We start from the raw sequence: 21,848 nt of genomic DNA on the forward strand, positions 1-21,848 counted from the left end.
ATGGTCGTTTTCCGTTGTTGATGTCGGCACACTAAGCTCTTGATTCTAACACTTGGCCGCAACGCGAGGCTCATCACAAAATGGTGCCTGTTTGTTTATGACGCACAAGGCGCAGCGGTTTTTTTAAGAGCTAAACAAAGTAATCATGGCAAGAAGAGCTGAATGTATACAGTGGCGAGCCGTGTTTGCCTCATGCCGCACATTAGTGGTTTGAGTCCCGGCCGTCACTATCCCCTGTGTATTTTGCTACCTTCGGGGGGGATGTTTGGCATCATACTTTATTTGTATAGCCTAGGATCAGATCAAAATCAGTCTTTTGTGAGTTCAAGAGGACAGCAACTGCAGGAGCAATAAATAAATAAATAAATAAATACTTACAGTTTGGTTTTTTTTTTCTATATCTGCTGTTGTGATGTGGATACCTAAGGAAGTCTTAACATATAATTTGAAATCCTGTGGTGCTGAAAATCCTGTGTGATACTGTCAATAGCCTCGATGGCCTCTGTGCAGTGTCTGGGTCGAAAGGCACCCTAGGTGTCCTTCAGCCTCTGGCGTGGATCAACTATGCGAAGCCAAACCCGAGTAGAGGCCATGAACCTTGTTTGCGCCACAGAGAACATGAGAGCGAAAACAAGATTGTAAGAAGAGTTTGACAGACAGATGTTGACAGGAGCCCGTCCCAGACTGGTAGCGGGAGTTGCCACAAACTGGACGTCGCAGCATCCTGTGGTTCTTTTGTCAGTCAGCGCCAGCAGAGACTGCCAACAGTCCAAACATGCAGGCCCGCTTGTTTTCCTGCATGCGCATCAGGACCTCAGAACGGCCCTGAAAGAATCGCACGACAAAAATGTCTCAGCTTCTCATCTTTTGCAAATGGAATCCCAATGACATGTTGAACTCAGAGCCGTACTTTTGGGATATTCCATGCTGCTTTTTGCGCCATGCCTCCTCTCTGCTTTAAAAAATGTGATAATTTCAGAAGACGGACAAGTGGAGATTGTCGCTTTGCTCCGCCTGTCGTTTGACAGACTCCAGGTTTTACCTCGGCAGGTCGGTTGTCCCTAAAGTGAACCTCAGACCGCGAAATAAAATACAAGAATGTCTTGAAAATAATTTCCCATTTGATGAGGAAATATGACTCCTGCGACATGCTGAAGTAATTAGCCACCGCGATGTGAAGGATGCCGTGTTCATTAAAGCTTATACCTGCTGCCGAATACAAATATGAGAAAAACTGCTGCGGCTAATTGTTTGAGCCCCGAAAGAATGAACTGATTATCAATGTGGTCAGGCCTTGCAATCACTTTGAGGATTTGAGCTGCTCTGGCTCGGCCGTAACTGAATGGCTGTTTGCTGAAGGTGATGTGTGCAGGTCATTGTTCAGGTCATGGATATTGTGAAAAGCAGACATAATCAAACTGCGCACAAATGGTCAGGCATGTCTTATTACCGAGCAGATTAATTACAGTCCCAAAATTAGCCTCCCTTCTTTGATGGCAAGTCCGCAATTTGAGTTGTCGTTATATTATGAAAACGAAATTCTGAGGTCTACAATGTGGAAGATGAATAGCATAATTTATTTTAAAGCATAGTTTATACGCTATGTTTGGCCTATACCTTCTATGACCACATGAAAACCAAATGAACTAAACAAATTTTATAACCACTCCGTAAATAACAGCAAAAGCCTTTCCAGCAATAATTCAATTTGTCTTTACAGAGTGTGAACAAATACGTTATGCATTTTATAAACTATGTATAAAGATATCCATGACAACAGCGAATATTTTGCTTTCAAAATAACACAGTGTCGTGTTCGATGTTCAGATTCAATGAAATATTTCTACGATAGGTTTATTATTGCAATGTGGTTTACTCTGGTTTAGAACTGCACTGCGTCATAGTGACAGCTGTTTCTCATAATTTACTCAATAATGTACAGTATCATCCAAGTGGTGAGCATAAACTGTCTTCTCTAAAACCAATAGCTACTTTTTCATGTTTGCCGAGACGAGAAAATTAATGAAATAATTTTATCTTTGTGCTTTAATCATGCTAACATTGTTATTGTTAGCGATGTTAAATTTGGTTTGTCCAACAGTGTTAATCCAGATAGAGGATTATTCCCTTTGTAAAAATCAAAATAGTTGGCAATTTTATTATAATGTGCAGACGTACCAAATGTTGTGCCCGATGCATGCACATAAAGAGCTAACAAAGATTAAACAAAATGGGAGTAAAGACAGTGTTACTCCAAGTGGACATCATCATCTTGATGTTTTTGACATCAAACTGCAAAATTGGCTGACTGCCAGCTTTAAAGAGAGAAAGTAAAGTCACGTGCTTGTCAGGACAGAAGTGTGGAAACGCACATACTGTACTGACTTGTGGACGTTGGAAATAGATGAACGTTTTTTTTTCCTTTTTTTTAATCATTTTGTACAGTTGCCAGAGTTAATGTGCCTGACTGAAAAGGAGACACTTTCTATGAACTGGAACAGGAATCGGTCTCTTTTGATTTAAAACGAGTCCTTATGGTCCGTCAAGTAATTTTTTAAACTCAATTTCTTGCTTTACGTTTGACCTCTTTTATTCGCTTTTATTTGTGCTCATTTTTATTCCTCAACGGCAAATTCAATTTACATTCTGGTATGTATTTTTTTTATTTATTTTTTTTGCTGCACACCACAGAAAAACAGACCACACACATACAGGCACGCACGCAATTTCTTTTTGTTCGTAGAGGAGCTCGAACCGTGACCCTGCGGTTCCGAAGGCTTCACAGATGAGCTACTTCCGCTGCTCGCATGCAGACCTTAATTGGAATGGAATGGACAATAAATGAAGCATAACGGAGAAAAAAATGTGTTCCTTGTCTTTCCCAATCGACCAAATGTCTTTCCCAAAGATGTGCACTACAATATGTCTCATGTTTGAAGGTAAAAGTTGTGGGACATTCGCTAGTTGTTTACTGGAAACTTAGTCACATGTTACTATTTTTACAAATCAATTCAAACCGAACACTAATGTTAAAATATAATTCAAATCAATTAGGTTTAATAGATATAAACTTTATGAATACACATCATTGTCGTGCTGGCACATCATAGTTATGGTACGAATCAGACGGCTGCTATGCCTTTGAACCCATATAAATATTTTCATTGTCTCCTAGTATGACACGACGGAACACTACAAACTGATGATTGACTAGTTTTGAAATCTGAAAACAGAAAAAAATAAGTTTATTGAACTATTATTAAATTTATTTTAAAAGATTGCTTGGTAAAAAAAAAAACTAAAAATATTCAATGTTATGAAAAGTGAAGACAATTTGCAATTTTAGAATTTTACCCCCAAAAAAACAAAAAAAGAAGTTGACACATAATTTGCTTGCGCAGGCCACATAAAATGATGTGGTGGACCCCCGGGCCTTGAATTTGACACTCGCTATATATGTACAGTAGATTGAATGAGGTAAAAAGTTCATAGTATTTGTTCCCAGCAGTGTGTCCTACACTTCGGGTGTTGTCAGCGGCTGGGCCAGTACAGTTTAAAAATAAATTCAAACATATGCCATGATTATAGGATTGCTGTTTTTATATACTGTGTGGCGTTAGGTTGCCCTCCAAAATTCATCTTTCAAATCCTACAGGACTGACAGTTGTATTGAGCCATTGCGATTTTTTTCTAGTTGCACGACACAATATTGGCTAGATTGTTATTCCTACATCAGAGTAAAAAAAAAAAAAAAGAAAAATTCTTACCTGGAACTCTTAATGAATTATCTCCATCACTCATATTACTTTTTGCATAAAGCCATAACATGTTATGCTAACCCTAATCTTAAAATATCGCTCACAATTGTGTTCCCTGTGTCTTTGCTACAAACTCAACTTTCAGAGCTTACTTTATTTTTTAATGCATGTTTTAAACTGTTTTTTTATGTGTACAAAACCAACAATAAACTGGAGTTAATATTTCTCCCCTCTTATAAGAATAGAATTGCTTTTGGAATATTTAAAAATGAATACAGTGGTTAATGAAAGACTCAGGAGTTTCACCAGTCAACATAGTGTTGTGAAAAATACAAAAAAAAACGCAATATATGCACTTTTCATAATGAATAACATTTGAACATTCTAGTCAAATAAGAGTAAAAAGAAGTTAAACACTAATAATAGTAAAATGTAACAATGAAACTGTAGCAGAGGTTATGTTCTGCATGTTCCTCATTTGAGTTGATCATTCCTTCTGTAATTTACTTAAATAACAAATATGGTGACGTTTTACTCTTACTCTGTTGTTTTTTTTATTTCATATTCACGTTTTTTCCGAAACACCTCTCGTTCAGACTGGTCCTTTTTTTAATACGTGTGGGAAAAAGCCATCAAAGCCAAAGAAAAAGCCAAATGTACACAAAAACGCTTTGTAGCTCCAAACTAAAGCCCCACACATGACATAATGTTGACTTCCTGCTTAAAATAATTCACAAGATCAATGCATCTTATCGAGAAAGTGTTACCAAAAGCCAAAGAAAAAGTTAAATGTATGCGTACAGTTAATCCTTTGATTACAGTTTGAGGTGAAACAAATTTGCCAAAACATGATCTCTGGGGATCAGGTGAGGACTGCCTACATGAAAATCTACGGTCTGTGCATTAACCCTGGAATAGTCGTTGCCCTGAAGTTGATTGCATTGATGAAACCATACCGTGATGGGTTCTGGCTGCAGCTAATAGCATGGAGAGCCCTTTTTAATTCTGGCACGTAAATCGACAATCGCGTCCAAAAAAAGACATAAAACACTGACTTGTCCGACCACAATCACGTTTCCACTGTGACGGTCCATCACGGATGGCGCAATACTCGGAGACAGCTCTTCTGGACACGTTTAACTGAAAGGCTTCCTTTTGGCAAGGATGAGTTTGATCTGGCATTTGAGGATGTAACTACGTATTGGAGTGTTTGACAAATATTTGCCAAAGTAATCCGCAGCGCATGTGTTTGGATCAGCTCGAGATGTGCCCTTGCCCTTTAAGCGCAGAAATTCCTCGATTCTAATCATTTTCGCGTGTATCTGTTGGCAACGCCGTCTTCGCTCCATATGTTTGAAGTCACATCATCGTTTAATGATTTTACCTCATTACTACTTCCCCATCCCAACTTTATGTGGAAATTATGTGTTTGTGTGTGTGGCCGTTGCGGGGAGTCCAAACCAAAAAAAAAAAAAGTCCACATTGTGAGATATCAATAAACATGGTGCAATTATTTCACTCTAACAAATTACATAAATAATGCATGAACACTTCTTCATTTCTCATGTCAAATTGAATACACTCCGGTTCTTAACTCGCTCTGATTTAGAATCTTGGGAGGGCATTACATGGAGTGGGTATAATGTTTAGCACGCCTGCTTTTGTGGGGTTTCTGCAGGTGGTTCCCCCACTCTCCCCAAAAACTGCACTCTGTAAATTGTCCGTAGGTGTTTACTGTATCTGAGTGTGAAATTTGTTTGTCTATATGTGCCTGGGCATCATTTATTTTTTTATGCTGTTATGATTGATTGACATAACATTGATGAGTATTGATTTCATTCAATTTTAAAAGTGCTTGCAATATTGTGGCAAGTTGGCATATATCTGTGTCATAACTCCACATACCTTATAAACCCAACACCCACATCAAAACAGTGTTTTTTGCTCTGCAAGGACAGAAACTGCAGTATTTCCACTGGGTTAAGCAGGAGTGCACTGTTGAGGAAAACAAGGAGCCGCAAGCACTCATAACATAATGACAGCTATGGGCTCACAAATAAGGCACGGACAAGAGCTGGGCCCGGCGGCTCTGTGTAATATTTCATCACAGAAAGGCTAAATAAATTCCTCGGAACAGTCAAGTGAAACCACGTCAACGCGGCAGATGTAAGAAACGGCAGCTGCCGGAGGAATGCGGTTTGGCAGTGTGCGATTCCTGCAGGGTCCTCGCAATATTAACGCTTTGCAACAAAAGGGATATTGTTGACAGAGTGAGCTTGAATCCGGTCGCTTGTCCGCCTCGGCCGTGTGCATGTGTTGATACTGTATCTGTGAAATGCGCAGGGTCTAATCCCTTTGATCGATGGAAATGTTCTGTGCAAAGCCGAGCGCCATATGCTCAGACTTGGTGAAAGTGTCTGGACATATTTTAAAAGGATGGCATATAGATGTATTAAACACAGATGCGCACACACACACATTTCATTTATTTCATTAGGGTATACTGTATTGTGATGTTTAGACAAGCCAGTCGACTCATAGAGACAGATTTAGGGGCCTTAAAGCGCACAGGCAGCTTTGTATAGGAGTGTAACAGCCAGTTTTGAAGGCTAGCAAATAAACAGGCCTCACATTTTGTAAGTACACAATCAGAGCCAAAACTGAAATGTTACCATAAATCTGGAATCAAATGGGCATACCAAGCCAATGTGGCAGTTCATTTCTCCAGATGTTGCTTATGGAACTGTCTGAACGCACAATCGGACCACGGGTGAGTTGAAGTTTGATGAAGTCAGTTTGTGATTTTCAGTCGACTTTTGCGGACAGAAACATCTAATCGCGTTCTGCTCCGACTAGCCACGGCATCAAACAATCTGTCTTCATGTTCAGGCTGTTAATGTCGGGGGGAGGAGGCAATATTTGAAGCGATTATTCACTGCTTGTACCAAGAAAATGTGAAACGAGAGTTGCGTTGTCTCTTCACTGAATGTAAACCGGAGGAGGAAGCAAATACGGATGTTCTGGAGTCTGATTCTTGACAACGCTGTTTTATCAAGTAAAATTGTGAATCTCTGTTTTGGTTATTGGTACAAGACATAATTGAAATGAAGGACTAAAGGTGGAGAGTGATTGAAATGAAAGCAAGAAAAATTATTATATGGTGGAACCATACATAGCCCAACGCCCCTGAGGTCTTACAGTTTGGAATATAACCAATTTTGGAAAAAAAAATATGCCTGAAAATAAAAATATATATAAATATGTAAAAAAAAAAATCATATAAGTACTAAGAATTTGTAATATAACAATAGCAAGCAAGCGCTTTGTGACTAACAAACGTAAAAGAGTAATTGCAACCTCATAAAATGGTTTACAATTACTTATAGATGCCACACAATGGCAGCAAAACACCACTTTTTGGAGTTTATGCCAGTCAAGGAGATCATCCACTTCACTTCAACATAGTTCCTTTCTTTGGCACTAAGATGTAATAAGAATGGTACCCAAGCACCACTTTTATAGTAGTAAGGGCTTTAGCCTTAGCACAAAATTAATAATAGGTCAACATTTCAGGAAAAAATAGATGACAAGTTATCACAAAAGATCAACTAAAAGCTGAATTCATGAAAAGTGAATCATGAATGTATACTTCATGCAGTACTTGACGTCTTTTATGGTCACCAGCCACTGTGGCTACTGGTTTACCAGAGTCACTAACTACTCAGCATTTTAATCCACTAAAATGTTATTGTGTATGAAAGATTCCTTCCCCACAAGGGGGTGTAGTGGGAGGGGTTGCTGAGTAAACATTCCCCGAATCGAAATACAATCAGCCAAAATAGCATATGTGAGTAAGGGTCTTTCAGGCACCTCCCGAAATTCACCTCTGAATGTTGCAGAATTTCGACATCCTGATTCAGATAATTTACATAACCTCACCCACATCGGGTTTTACCATTTAACTTAGCACCTGTGGCCTTAGGCCAGTCACTGGGCTTCACAGGAGCACTATCCTGTATCATGTATCATAAGACAGGACTATCCTGTAATTGTTTTCATTTTAGTATGTTGTCATATACGAGTAATGACAGCACAAGATATTTGATGATAGGTCCGGCAACACAATTCACTCGTAAGGTCGGCTATTTAGTGTCACCATGGTGATAACGAGAGATAGCGTCCTTGTCATAATTTCGTGCACTATCAAAAATGATTGTGAGGCTGTTATTTTATGGGTCAAGTTACTCGTGTTGCTTTGAGTCAACTGTATTGTAAAGGGCAGCAGTCAGTACTTGATATCCAGGAGCAAAGGTCAGGGATGGCATCCCATGAGCGACCTGAAACATACACGTGCTACTGTCTGATGCTGGATTGGATGAATGTAAATATTTGAACACAGAACCACTGCCTGCTGGCAAGCTGAGCTCAGGCATCCCGCATCATAACTGAATTTGGGGGCCACTCTGAGATCTGTGAGGTTCGAGCCGCACCGTAGCCGTTGTAACACCATCTGTTCACAGCCCCAGGACGGCACAAGACAGCGGTCGGGGTGACGACCCAGTCTAATATAACAAGTCCACGCCTGGCTCGGTGTTTGCAAGGGCTCGTGTAAAATAAGACCGGGGAGGAGCGAGACGAGCTGAAAGTCAGCGGGGTGATAACAGAAGCCACATTGCAACAGAAGGTGGTGAGGTGTAGCCAAAATAGCTGCCCTGTCGGTACTGTAGCGACCGTCGGACCGAGTCACACGTGCAGGGAGGTGGCCTCCATCTACGGACATCTGGTTCGGAATTCGGAGGCATCTAAAGGTGTCAGTTACAACTGGGGGTAAAAAAAAAAAAAAAAAAAAAAAAAAAAGTGGTCCCACAATCCCACTTCTTAGAAAAGCAAAACTCAGTTCAGACCCAAAACTTTTTAAGATTAATTTCACCGTATACAATATATGTCATTATCCTATAATACTGTTTACAGGTATAATATTCTCAAAACTGGCTTAAATTTCCCGACAAGCTGAAAGTGAAGTGGAAAAAGTATTTAAATCATTAAAGCAATTATCTGAAATTCTACATTTTGTTCAGTTGCAAATGCAACAGTTGTAGGGAACCCAAATTATTATTAAATTATTATTATTGTTTCCTTTGGAAATTTACTCGTTGTACTAATTGCACCTTTTCAACCTACTCGGCGGAGTTCAACTATTTGACTTTCAATTTTTCAAAACACTAGAAAAAAATGGATTTGCTTGAAAACATTTGACGCCCGCTTGTTCCTTGGAGGTGAGTGACAGAAAGTTAAGACTCAACACAGCTGACTGTGACATTTACAGTACATCGTTTTCGAATTATGTGTCTTGTTAATGTCAACAGAAAGCATTGTGAGTGCAACATTGAAAAATAAATTGTACTTTGATTAATCAAGCAGTGTCCCCCCCCTCACCCCCCCGCCCCCCCCCACACACACAAACACGCACACACTCTCAGTACCGTACTTGAACCTGGACAACTAACATCAACAGTCTTGCCATTACAAAACACTTGTCTTGCCTCTTCGCCCAAATTATCGCAATGAAACAAAACACTCACAACAAACTGGACAGTTGAAACAAAGTTAAAATGGCCTGAAAGAAGTATCGTGTGTTTGTGTGACCAGGGTCCGAAACGACCTCGGGGAGAACTTTATTTGACGTTTTAGCTTTGCAGGTGGGAGACCAGGACATGTCGCGGTTGGGTCTGTGTTTTCACATCCAATTGTCCACTATTGGTTAAAATACACTCTATTTCCTGAGGTTACTGGATTTTAACCTAAACAACAGATTCTCGTCACATAAACAGACGGCTACAAATGATCTTTGGACAGAAGAAGTTAATTTGGCATCTGAAAAGAGAAATTGGCGAACGCCAAAGGGTTTTAACCAGTCAGTGTATTCCCATAAGATTCACTTGCTTGAGTCTAGAGTGGTCGATCTTCTATTGCCTTCCAGAACTTTTTTTTTTTTTGTCTCTTCAAAGTGAGAGAAATCAGGATCTCTCCGTCTTGGCGGTTTGCAGTTAATTTCTCTGGTCTGACCTCAAAGCCAAAATCGGCTTGGCTAAGAAAAATAAGCCGTGCAATTATAACATAGTGGGCAGATTATTTACACAAAATAACGCATTTGTTTCTATACGTGCCAATCATTTCACGCAGAAGGCAGTTTATTAATGTGGATTTTTCCCCGCTGGGGGCTGGGCGCTTCAGCAGAGCGAGTGTAAAATCATTGACAATGTTTGAGCCGTATGGAAAACTAACACCCAGGCCATGTTGATACAAAGAGATTAGTTTATTATAGCAGCTCAAGGCTTGACTACATGGGTCTTCCATGTTGTACAGATCCGGATGGGCACCCTGACACACAGAATGACGGCATTCTAGTGGAATTTGAGGACGCGTGGGGCCAGATGGTACAGAAGCCTTGTAGTCATGGTGATTTATGGATATTGTGCTGATAAGTGAATGCACTTACTGCCATTTTTGGAATTTGGTACCCAAAAGTCATCTCTGCAACAGAAACACCACTCCTCTAGTGCTGGTTTGTGCTTGGTCCAGATGTTCATTGTACAAGTAACCCAAGGCCGGAATGAAAGCGTCCCCGACTGTGAGAGGAGTTTTCTTTTCGAGGGTGAGAAGTCCTCATCTCCTACTTCCTCTTGGCCCTGTCCACAGGGCACTGTTTTAGAAAATAAAAGCGAGTTACAAAACAGCCATTTGGGTTTAAATTAGATTGACTGAATATCAAAATATGACCAAACTCAATTATAGACTCATATAGCTGATCTAACTTACATGTGCTCGAGGCTAAAGGGTCAGGGTGCAGGTTCCCAGCTCCTGCAGCCTCTTCTTATTAACTTAAAGCTGTTTGGTACGACTGATGGGAAGACATATAGCCCAGCTACCAGGATATGACAAGCCCCATGTGTTGAAAGAAGGAATCATCGATAAGACCTCTCCCAATTGCTTTTACTCTTTTCAAATTTTCTCATGAGTATTTCAAAGGAAATGGTACAAAAACGAACCCCTATAACATGATTACGAAGTACTATGGCGAGGTCTAGCACAGCAATGAATCGATAACTGTGTTATTGTAATTCTCAGTTGGAATATGATTTTTAAAAAAAACCCACTGATGTCCGTCGAGTATGAAATCCAAATTTTTTTGTGTTGTCTTTACAGCAACTCAACATCAACAAGGACACAATCAGCAGGCCTTCAAGCGGCAGAAGGGCGTCGTAGCAGATCATCAAAAGAGGGAATTTGGTTCACTCCGGGCTAAGGCCATCACATTTTCATTTCCAGAGTATAGGCTATAGCTCGTCCTTATGATAAACATATTACTTTTCCAAATGCATGGCAGCGGATGATCTTTCCACTCATCCTCCATGCTTTTAAAAGCCAGCGAGGCACTCAGTGTAGCCATGAGCATGACAAAGTGAGTGACGCCCGGGAATCCGACACCTTATGAAATGATGCCTGATGTCTAGTAACATTTTTAACACATGGCAGCACTGAAAGCTCCCTTGAGAAGTTCCTCCAAGCTTTAGCCATATACGGCAGAGATACTGGCGAAGCAGAGGCGCAAGAGAGACAAGACTTCATTAACGGAAGATTTGTTCTTGACAATTAGTGGTTGGATAAATGGAGAAAGACTGACAGACGGACAGAAAAAAAATTCCGCCAAGTGGTCCCCGTAGAGTTGCTCTCGACTTCTCCTTCTTAAAAGTTCCAAACTGTGTTTAGTCTATCGTTCACATCAACAGCCTGATGTGATTGGTGCATATGGGCCTCATTGCCATAGTGCCTACTTGTAGCTTCGTGCAGTATGCTTATTGAAATTTATGACATCCACAACTGTTGGTTTGATTGATTGCTCAAGGACACGTCGACGGGTCCGTGGAGGAATTGAGGATCGAACACTTTCAATGTCAACACTCTCGCTCAACCAAGCATCCTAAAGACTACAAAGTTACACATTTAGCCTTTGTCTTGTATCGTTTTTAATACCGTTTGCTGGTTGGTTGGTTCGCAGGATTATACAAATCCGAAACACTAATTTACATGAAAAGTTGTGTCACTGTGACACTTGATGAACTCATTAAATTCATCTGATGATTCAGATAAAGATGCAGGAATTTATATACATTAGAATATATCCACTTTTTTATCATATTACTTGGACCGCATACAGTTTTAATTCTTTTTTTAATATTGTATTTGTCCTTTTTATTGTTTTTATCCCGTTTTAAATGTTCTATCATTCTTTTTAAATGCCCTTAATCATGTAAAGCACACTGAGTTACCTTGTGTATGAAATGCGGTATACAAATACATTTGCTTTGCTAATAGTGTCAAACAAAAAACAAAAATATTCAGCAGTAATATTGATCACACTTTTGTCTCAACAATCATGTGTCCCATTTAAATTTCAGGAAACATGTTTTCTGAAGATGCTACTTACATTTTTATTTAGTCCATATGGAAAGGATTTTTCTCTTATTGCTGATTATGCTTTTTCCATTAAAACTAATAAAAATTCCCGTTTCTTAGGGAGCCACCCCACCGCAATTTTACAAATTCTCACTCTGTCCCTCAGGGTCTTTATACTTCACATTCTGGCAATGGTTGGCAGTGCTCCACCGCTCTTACAACTCTGATACAAATCCACATCCAACTGGTGAAGAATCAGAACCTTTCACACAAGACAGCAGGCCAGTTTAAAAAAAAAAAAAAAGCATTGGAAAATGCAGACTTATGCAGTGTTGAAAAAGGTCACAGAGACAGGCTTCGAGAAAAAACACAGACCTAAAACCTGAATACAGACACAACACAGCAAACGAAACCAAAACAGTCAAAACGAAAAAAAAAAATATTGCCTCTTAGGTTGATTTCTTTATACAAGTAGTTGTGGAACTGGTCTATCAGGAAACTAGTTGCCCATTTTTTTTTCACTTGATCTAAGTAAAAATGTTCAACCTCAGCAGAGGCCTGGTGCAATTTTGGGAAAGAAGTCACAATTTTTCACGATCTTGGAGGCATTTTTTTTTTTTGCCCAGCACTCCCCCACCCAAATTAAAATGGCTCAAAAATAGAGCATTTGTCAGCTCACGACCTTCCTTACTAGCTGATGTTTTTCCGATGTAGGCACGAGGAAATGGCAGCGCTTACAGCTCAGCGCACTGTCGCACCACATGAAGGCCTCAGTTAATGTTTGACTGAGACATATTTCCAGACAGCGGCCCGCACTGTGGCAGGAGATGAGGGACAGGCTACAAGCGTCCTCGCTCACGCTGCCAGCCCCTAAGCCTTTCATAATCGCCCAGGAATTATGCACATCCCAGTTAAAGCGTTGGTAGGATGAGTTATGGCTGTGGTTGTGCTTCCCCGAGAAGCCTGCCAAAAAATATGATTTAGTTCGATCACACGTCTGGGGTCTGAGGCTTCCTCTGACACTGTTCAAACACACGTCTTGATTCTGAAGGCAGCGGAATGTGAAGGGTGCCGACTGAAGAAGCCCTCACCTAACAGCGACATTTCCAACACGGCAACCATGACAGCAGTGTTATTGGTCATCTCCACGCAAGACCACATCACAAAAATAGACAATGCTTCCTTTTCATTATTTATTGCATTAACAGCGCCTCAACAAACCTTAAAGTGTGTGTAGTAGCAACAACATTTTTACTTAAAAAAAACAACTGTTTCAATAGATAGGGAAGTCTGCAGTGAATATGTATACATTCATCTGTACAACTTGGGAATTATCCCATCAATTGCTAAACTACACGAAATGTACACGGGAATTGTTTCATTTCTCTGAATAGGAAAAAAAAGGCAGACATAATAGGATTATGCAGTAATATAACATTATTCCAACAATTCCTCCTTTTGTGTTCAATAACACTGTTGCTAATAACTATTCAGTGTTTTGAGCTAAATACAAATTGACAAGAAAGACAGGCCAAAACAATATATGGCAAGGCAGTTCCACATGCAAAGAAGAACCAAAAAAAAAAAAAAAAAAATCCCACTTGTGATTAGACATTGTTGCAGCCTAGTCATGTCATTTTCACAATCCCTGTGTTAAAAGATCAGATGGTCAGAACTACTGTACATTTCCCAGATTCAACACCAGCACTACTGTTAAAGCCATTAGTAGCGCAGGGCAATGACCACGGTCCTTTTTTTGACTCTTCAAATTTCGGCAACACTTGCTGGAGTGTTTAATATTGAACACTTTTCCTTCATCGTGACAGAATGCAGTGCTGTTAGTGATATCACTGATATTATCTGTCTGAATGAAGGAGCGCCAGAGTGTCTCACACTATTTAAGAGCCACATTGACTCTAAGAGTCGGTTCCCCTCTTCGGTGTTGGATGGAAAGCTTTTTTTTTCTGGTCCCGATCCATTTGATTCATCCCCTCATGACAAAAAACACCACAGCTTTAGGAGTCAAAGTCAATAAAAGTGGTAAAATGTCATCCAAAACACTTGCTAAATCTATTATATTCGGAGCAAATGAGGCAGTTGTGAGGGCGGGACCCAAGCCGTTCAGAGTCTTTGCGAGGGACTTCCAAGACAGTTTGGCATTATAGAACATCTCCAAATCCAAATTGTGGTGTGTACGGAACTACTAAGGACAAAAGTTTTGGGAAACCTGTCGTCACCAACTAATTAATGAATCAGGGGATGGCTCCGTGGGTTGACCTTAAAATTTCCGTTCACCATGACGCTTTGAACAATTCTATACTTGCATATTTTTTGTTTGGAGGAGGTCATACGAACAGTGACCCCCAATTCCATCAAGAAGATGGAGCGGAGGAAGTTGCTTTAGGAAGCAAGGTGGTGTATTTATCTCAATTTCAGCTTGTGTAAGTGTAATGGCTTGGTGTCCCAATACTTGTGTCCATGGAGCGACGCATAAAACCCTGTTTCAATACAGATAAGCCTGCTCAAGTAAGATATTCCTTCAATAGCAACAAAAAAATACACTTGGTTAATATAATTCCTAGTACTACTTAGGAAGGACGCTTTTATACACATTTGGTTTAATTCATCAAAATTACTTCCTTTTGAGAAGAAATTGAGTTGCAGAGTAGACTGACAATTAGTTCTATCACAAAATCTTGCAACCCCATGTTCAACAACTCAAAATGAGGCAAGACGAACACACCACGCACGGCCCGTGTTGTTCAGATGAAGGCTGAGCAGCTTTTGCATTTCAAGCGTACTTTATAAAGAACATGTGCAAAGAGTAACGCCTGTGTGAACACAGGCAGGGTGAACGGTCCATCCCACAGTCAGGGTTCTCAGCTCGTAACAACACAAGTGAGGGGAGGAGGACGGAAGCAGAAGTTTGTGTCGGTGTGTGTTGGGTATTCACACATGTTCGTTGGAAAATTGCTTTGGGTGGACGCGCATTGTTTAGAAGAGCGAGCAGTATCCGCCGCAGCCGGCACCTCCAGCATCATCATCGGTGAGCTGAACTGCTCTGCCGTGGCTCTCACTCTGCCATAATCCTGGACTCTGGATGATCTTCTCTACTAGCTCCTCAAACGCACACTGAACGCCATCGCGGGTCTTTGCGCTCGCCTCTGTGAGGATAGTTTAAAAAAAATTACAGTAAATGCTCAGGGCATGAACCCTTTTGAAAGACTGGGGAAAAGTTGAGTGCGGTGCATCTGACTTTTGGAAGTCGAATTTATAAATAGACAAGCACAAAAATTCCTCTTAAGAGTATTAGTGAGCCATTTTAAAAAGTGGTTTCCCCTCTCGTAATAGTCCACTGCAACGTGCCCAGTGGCTCTCCAGGGAGGAGGGAATCCTCCTGACTTACCTATAAAAAGCATGGAATGTTTTCTTGCAAACTTCAGGCCTTCGCCCCTGTCAAGCTCGTGGTTTTCCTGAAACAAAGAAGAAGTAATGGCTTATTTGAGCTCTGCCGGGTGGAGCTGTCAACTACTGTGAACATCTGAGGGCATGGACGAAAAGGGATTTTTTTTTCCTTTTTCATAAAACAAGAGACAATAAATTCATAATTCTCTATTTAGCGGTTCACTGCCAGTGGCATCCTGGTTTAATACGAGCTGCCAGAAATACGTGAGTGGGTCTGCCACGCTCATTTAGTCCAGCCATTTGTCCATTGGTTGTGCTTTACTTTGGACTTCTTTTGGGATTCGACCTTACGTGATGGCTTAAAAAATATTAAATGTCTGATCACTGTGAATGGTAGCCCATAATAACTCCTGTTGATGACAAACCAAAAACTAAAAACTAGAAATAATATAGACTACACTAAAAATCCATTGTTGTTCACGGTCAAAAATCAAATGTCAAATCTATAGCGATATAAAAAATAAAGGAAAAACAAGAACTCTACTCACCTTATCTATTTTGTTTCCAACAAGCATTTTCACAAGGTCATTCCTTGTACAATATGTCTCCAGCTCATTGAGCCAGTTTTCCAGTTTGGTAAATGTTTCTCGCCTCGTGACATCGTACACTGGCCGAACCAAACAAATAAGAGGTAAGCTGACAATAAAGGCAATTGAAAATCTACACATTTCATGTAGTACATTTTTGTAATTTTTTTAACAGCAAATACAGCATCGGGTCGATAATACACAAAGTGCTGCCTTGAACTTACATAAATACATGATATATTCTTTTTCCCCTTTAAAAGTGGAAATTAGCCGAGGAAACACGGAAACAACCCCTGCCGCTGCATGACGATAACCTACCTAGGATGACACCCTGTGCACCACGGTAGTAACTCGGTGTCAGGGTTCTGAAACGCTCCTGTCCAGCAGTGTCCTGCAACAGATAATCTCATTTTTGATGGGGGGGAAAATAGAATCTAACAACTCAAAGACCATGGCAGAAGACAAAAAGAAGAGAAACTCCAGAATAAGTGAAAAGTGGAAATAGTGTCACATGAGTGCCATCTTCTGGATACTGGATTCAATTGTAAGAGTACAGGAGTGAAAAAAATCTCACACTGTATGTACAGTATTTGAATGCAGTGTCATTGAATGATTGCACACTTACCCATATAGCCAGCTTTGCCTTATTACCATCTACACTGATGGTCTTCACTTTGAAATCAACACCTGGACAATTAAAAAGCAACCAGTCAATATTCAATCTGCAGTAGGGCCAAAGTCATTTTAAAATGCCATGAATCTATTCCAGTCTGCAAAACCAAACAAAAAAAAAAAAACAATGTAAAAGACAAACATAAGAAAAATTGTAAAGAATCACACACTGGTACACACACACACACGTATGCCTTCCAGGGGTGTGGCCCATTGAGGGACATCGGGTCTTGCAGTTAGTCTGGGTAACTGTTTAAGATGCAGTTAGTTCTGCGTCTGCACCTCGTACTAAAAAAAAAAAAAAAAAATGACCGAGCAACTTAAAAAACGTTTAAGTTTGGCCACTTGTAACTCAAGATAGCACTGTCCTCAGAATGTCCCACAAGCCTGATGTTGTCCTAAAAAAGATTTGTATGGCTAATGAGTTCATTTCTAAGCACGGCAAATTGTAAAAGAACAGAAAAAATATATATATCTGATGGGAAAAGACCATATAACGGACATACTGCGGATATGCAAGACATTTGCATATGATACACACAGAAATATATCTGACCACTTCTTTAAAACACTGGAAACCACTGGATCACTGATGATCGCTCATATATTGTTGCAGAAGTGTGACTGACTGCATATCTATAAAACATTTCTGATTTGGAAAAGTCTCTCCATTATAATTGGCCATGAAATTTGATTATTTTTTCCAGGAAGCAGACTCGGAGCTTTCAAACTAATTCATGAAAACTAGACGCCATCCAAACAGATGGCATCTTATTGTCTCTTCTTTTTCTGTACACAATGGTGAGCAGCTGCGATAATAATCTGTGAGCGCTCATTTATCGCGTCATATGCACTGTAGGTCCGTGAGTGCTGCAGTGTACTGCTTAACATAACGCAATCAAGATTTGTGTCAACAATAACTTGTGACAAAGGACTAAGAAAGCGTGAATCGGCCGTATTGCTCCAGGTGGTATTAATACTTCCACGGAAAAAGAGTAGCAACAGATTAAAAATTACTTTGTTAAAATCTTAAATCAACAGAGGACGCTGGACTTCATTGTAGACATCTGTTTGTCAAAGAATACCAGCTGGCCAAGTTAAACAGTAGCCACAAGCCTTAACCTTGGAAAATACTTTTTTTTTTTTTTTTTTTAAAACATGGCTTCAAAACGATTGAGTTATTGTTTGAACAGTCATCATTGTGCCCTAGAAATTCTAAACTCAGTCCCATCAGACAGAAAAGAGAGTGAAACTACACTCAAATGATTTCAATTAAATAAACTTCAAAAACTTGGTACTCTCTGCCTCTATTTCTATTTCATCTCAGGAAATTCCTGTATTTTTATATCAGATTCTCCACTGTGCTCAAGTAATTTTGATACATTCTTGCACTTCTTGGTTTTTATCACATGATGCCTTTCCAGTATATCACCGAATGACTTTGTCTGCGTTACTCACCTATTGTGGCTGTTTGCTCAGGGTCAAACGTGTCATCTGTGAATCTTAGGAGGAGGCTGTGGAGAGGATCCAGAAAACAGAGAGCTTAATTGACACATCACTAAAGAGAGCAGAATTTTTTTTCCACATTTTTTTACAACGTCAGAGAATCGGGCTTGCTTAATTGACTGCCATGTGGTGAACCTTACGCAATAGCAAGATGACATCATTGCAAGGTTGTGGTCGGGAGGACAAGAGTTCATTCTTAACTACCTGGTTCATGCAATTAAGTGTAAATGTCTGACTCACACCCCCTGACGGTGAGGCGAAGTACGCTGAAACGACCGAAGTACAACCCTTTTCCGACAGAGAATGCTGAAGCAGCGAGTGCACACACAATGCAATCTTGAAGAATGGCAAAATATGCATTGTTTGTGCCGAAGCCATTTTTCTGATAAAACTCTCTCCCTGATGACTTAAAGGCTGGTAAATTAAATCAATGTTATCCCATCCAAAAGTTGGTTTTTTTATGTGTGTAATAACAGAAAATTGCTTTCTGGAAACACTGCCCTTGGCCTCGATGATGCACTCAAAGGCATTGTACGGGTACATCGGTACATTTGGCCACAAAATCATGAGTTTTCTGGAAATATAAACAGACCTGGGTCTTGCATGGTGTTGCTATTTATTCTGATTGCTTAGCCATACCTGTAATCACATTATGAAAACTAGTGGCACTTCCAGGAAAAGGGCATTATTTTGTACATTTTCTCAACCATACACACAGTGCCAATGTATTGAATAGCGCGTCAAGGTATTAAAAACAACAACAAAAAAATGAAATGAAATGTCTATAAGTGCGCTGGAAATATTTACTCCTGCCTTTGGATGATGTTAAGAAGAACAGAAAATAGTTTTAAGACTATTTCCAACCTTCTGGGTTGGCTATTTGCTGAATCTAAACAGGGTTCATCAATTTTTTTCCAATGATAGTCAAGGGTTTTCATGATTTTCCTGCACCTGATAACTGGAGCTAACTACATGATACTGTACATTAATAATAACCTGCATATTCCAAATTATTATTTAAATGTCACATTAAGTGAGATTTATTATTAGGCTAAAACTCAGAATGTGAACTATATTGGATCCCTTGGTGATGGCATTGAATGGCAAAGTCATATGAATATGACAACAAAACCCAATGTATACAGTTTCCTATTGATCCAAACTAATGCTTGGAAATCTGGTTGCCTTAAAAGATGACGTTCCATCAACCTAATAATTCTTGCACGTTGCTATGACTCATGAAAGCATCCTGCACTCTTGGCTTTAGTCTGCAATGTGATGGATAATGACTCAGGCCAGCTATCAAGAATCATGTATGCAGTCACCATGATTGTACGCAGTCACTAAAGTTATTAAGACTAATGCGTCTGAATGTGTTCTGTATTGGCAGTGACTCAGACTGAACACAACCTGTCAAATGTGAACATATACTTGAATACGCACATCTCTAGCTAAATACATTTACTGATAAAAAAAAAAAAAAAAAAAAAAACTTAGTTTATCATGACTACCATTATCATGTCAAATGTCAGTAACAGATCAGCTAAACAGAAAGGGTATCCAGAGAAACAGTTAGACTGATTGATTAATAAATTATAATGGCGGCACAGTGGGATAACTGGTTAGAGCGTTGGCGTCACAGATCTTAGGATGGGGGTTCAAATCTCGGCCACACCTGTGTGGAGTTTGCATGTTCTCCCTGTGCCTGCGTGGGGTTCCTCCGGGCACTCAAGGTTTCCTCCACATTCCAAAAACCTGCATCAATTGGACTCAAATCAATTTGGACTCAAATTTGGCCCTTTGGTGTGATTGTGAGCGTGACAGTTGTCTGTCGCTATTTGCCTTGCGATTGGCTGGCAGCCAGTTAAGAGGTACCCTGGCTCCTGCACGATGACAGCTGGGATAGGCTCCAGCACTCCGCGACTGTTGTGAGGATAAGGGGCTAAGAAAATGGATGGATGAATGATTTAACTGAAATTGTGATGGAAAAAGGAAATTCACGAGTCACGAGTTTGTACGTCGGGTTCCCCCAAGACGTCAGTAACTTCTGACCCACCGCGCTATCAAGGTATATGCTACAGCCTCAGAGCGTGCATTGTTCGTATGCAGAAACACAATAAATGGTGTCTTGTGAGAATATGTTTACAACGGGGACACGTTCCAGTTTGGATTATAAAATATCACATGACACGACGCTCTATATTGTAAAACTCGATCGTTTTATCAGTCTGTTCAGCTAGCTGCGTGTTTAACAAATAGCAAGCCCATTTTAATTATAGTATTATACAAAAAAAAAAACTGAGTCATACGAGGACTGACTTTATTTTTCATCAAAATAAAACACGGTGTATCGACTTCAACACGCTTGTTTTAACCAGACATTCTGCAGCTCGCGGTTTGGATAGTCAGCTTTTAGCAGTTAGCTCCGACATCAATTCCCTCCCTGATTACTCTTACTTACCTGGACTTTCCGACCCCACTTTCTCCAATGATTAGTATTTTCAACGTTGTCAGTATGTCTTCTTCCATTGCCTCCGACGGCTAATTGTCAGCCTATACAGAATAACGCAAACGACCGTTTAAATAATATTTCACAACAGCTAGCATTCCCGTTTACTGCTTTGGGTCGTCTCAATTTGACACTATTTTGGTGACAAGCCCGAGTCCAACCATTTCCGGTAAAATTTGACATGGACTTCCGCTTAGCAAACTCTTCCGCCTTTTCTATGCGTCAGAGCGGCCGCCATATTGTAGCAGTGCCCCCCCCCTCCCCAAAAAATGTATACAGACTTTAAATAATGATATTTGTAAATTACTTTACATGTTAAAAATCAAGCCATATTCCTAAAACGTATTATTTGAAGCTACTGTAACATTATGTAGTTCGAATTATAATGGGGGAAAAATACTGTACTTAAAGATTAAATTTATTCATTTTCACATCAAGGTAAAAATTGTACCTAAATAAATTTTTTAAAACAAATAGCTCTTAAAGATTAAATGCAAGTGTATTGAACTTAAAAATTAAATACAATTTAAGACAATGTTTCTTTCACATACCAGAAGAGGTAGCCCACGTACCACCAGTGGTACATATGCCACTCTTTGAAAATCACTCTGATAGCATTCAATAACCTAAAGAGCAATGATGAGAAATAATATAGACAACATACTGTTACAGATTCCACATGCACCACTGATAATGGTTATGAATACGTTGTTCACTACCTCCCCACAAAAAGAACCAATGAATAATACAATTAGCATCTGGGACTTAGTATCTGAGTACATACAGTATTAAGTATTGTATTTATTTTCGTGTTTATTTATTTACACTTATTTATTTTGTGTTTTTACTGTAACCCCAAAAAAAAAAAAAAAAAAAAAGGGGGGGGGGAACAATGGGACCTTGGTTTACAACAGATCTGCTCCTGTGGTCGTGACATATAACAAAATTATATGT

General features: G+C 39.8%; 1 protein-coding gene across 1 annotated transcript; it reads right to left on the reverse strand.

Moving 5' to 3' along the window:
- Positions 1–13,388: 13,388 nt before the first annotated feature.
- Positions 13,389–21,069, reverse strand: rab18a (RAB18A, member RAS oncogene family). The gene is made up of 7 exons (XM_061805838.1): positions 20,847–21,069; positions 18,338–18,393; positions 16,833–16,894; positions 16,526–16,598; positions 16,169–16,287; positions 15,622–15,688; positions 13,389–15,379 (listed from the first exon to the last, which is right to left on the reverse strand). Exons 1-7 carry the CDS (start codon positions 20,912–20,914, stop codon positions 15,210–15,212), a joined length of 615 nt encoding a protein of 204 aa, XP_061661822.1. The 5' UTR covers positions 20,915–21,069; the 3' UTR covers positions 13,389–15,209.
- Between the last annotated feature and the right edge of the window lie 779 nt (positions 21,070–21,848).

Source organism: Syngnathoides biaculeatus, chromosome 19, assembly GCF_019802595.1.
Source record: "Syngnathoides biaculeatus isolate LvHL_M chromosome 19, ASM1980259v1, whole genome shotgun sequence".
NCBI classification, from domain to species: domain Eukaryota; kingdom Metazoa; phylum Chordata; class Actinopteri; order Syngnathiformes; family Syngnathidae; genus Syngnathoides; species Syngnathoides biaculeatus.

Coding starts and splice junctions, on each gene's coding strand:
- rab18a (XM_061805838.1), bottom strand. CDS start 20,914: ATGGAAGAAGACATACTGACAACGTTGAAAATACTAATCATTGGAGAA. Junction 16,895..18,337: donor TGAGCAAACAGCCACAATAG/GTGAGTAACGCA, acceptor TTAATTGTCCAG/GTGTTGATTTCAAAGTGAAG. Junction 16,288..16,525: donor TGCACAGGGTGTCATCCTAG/GTAGGTTATCGT, acceptor TGGTTCGGCCAG/TGTACGATGTCACGAGGCGA.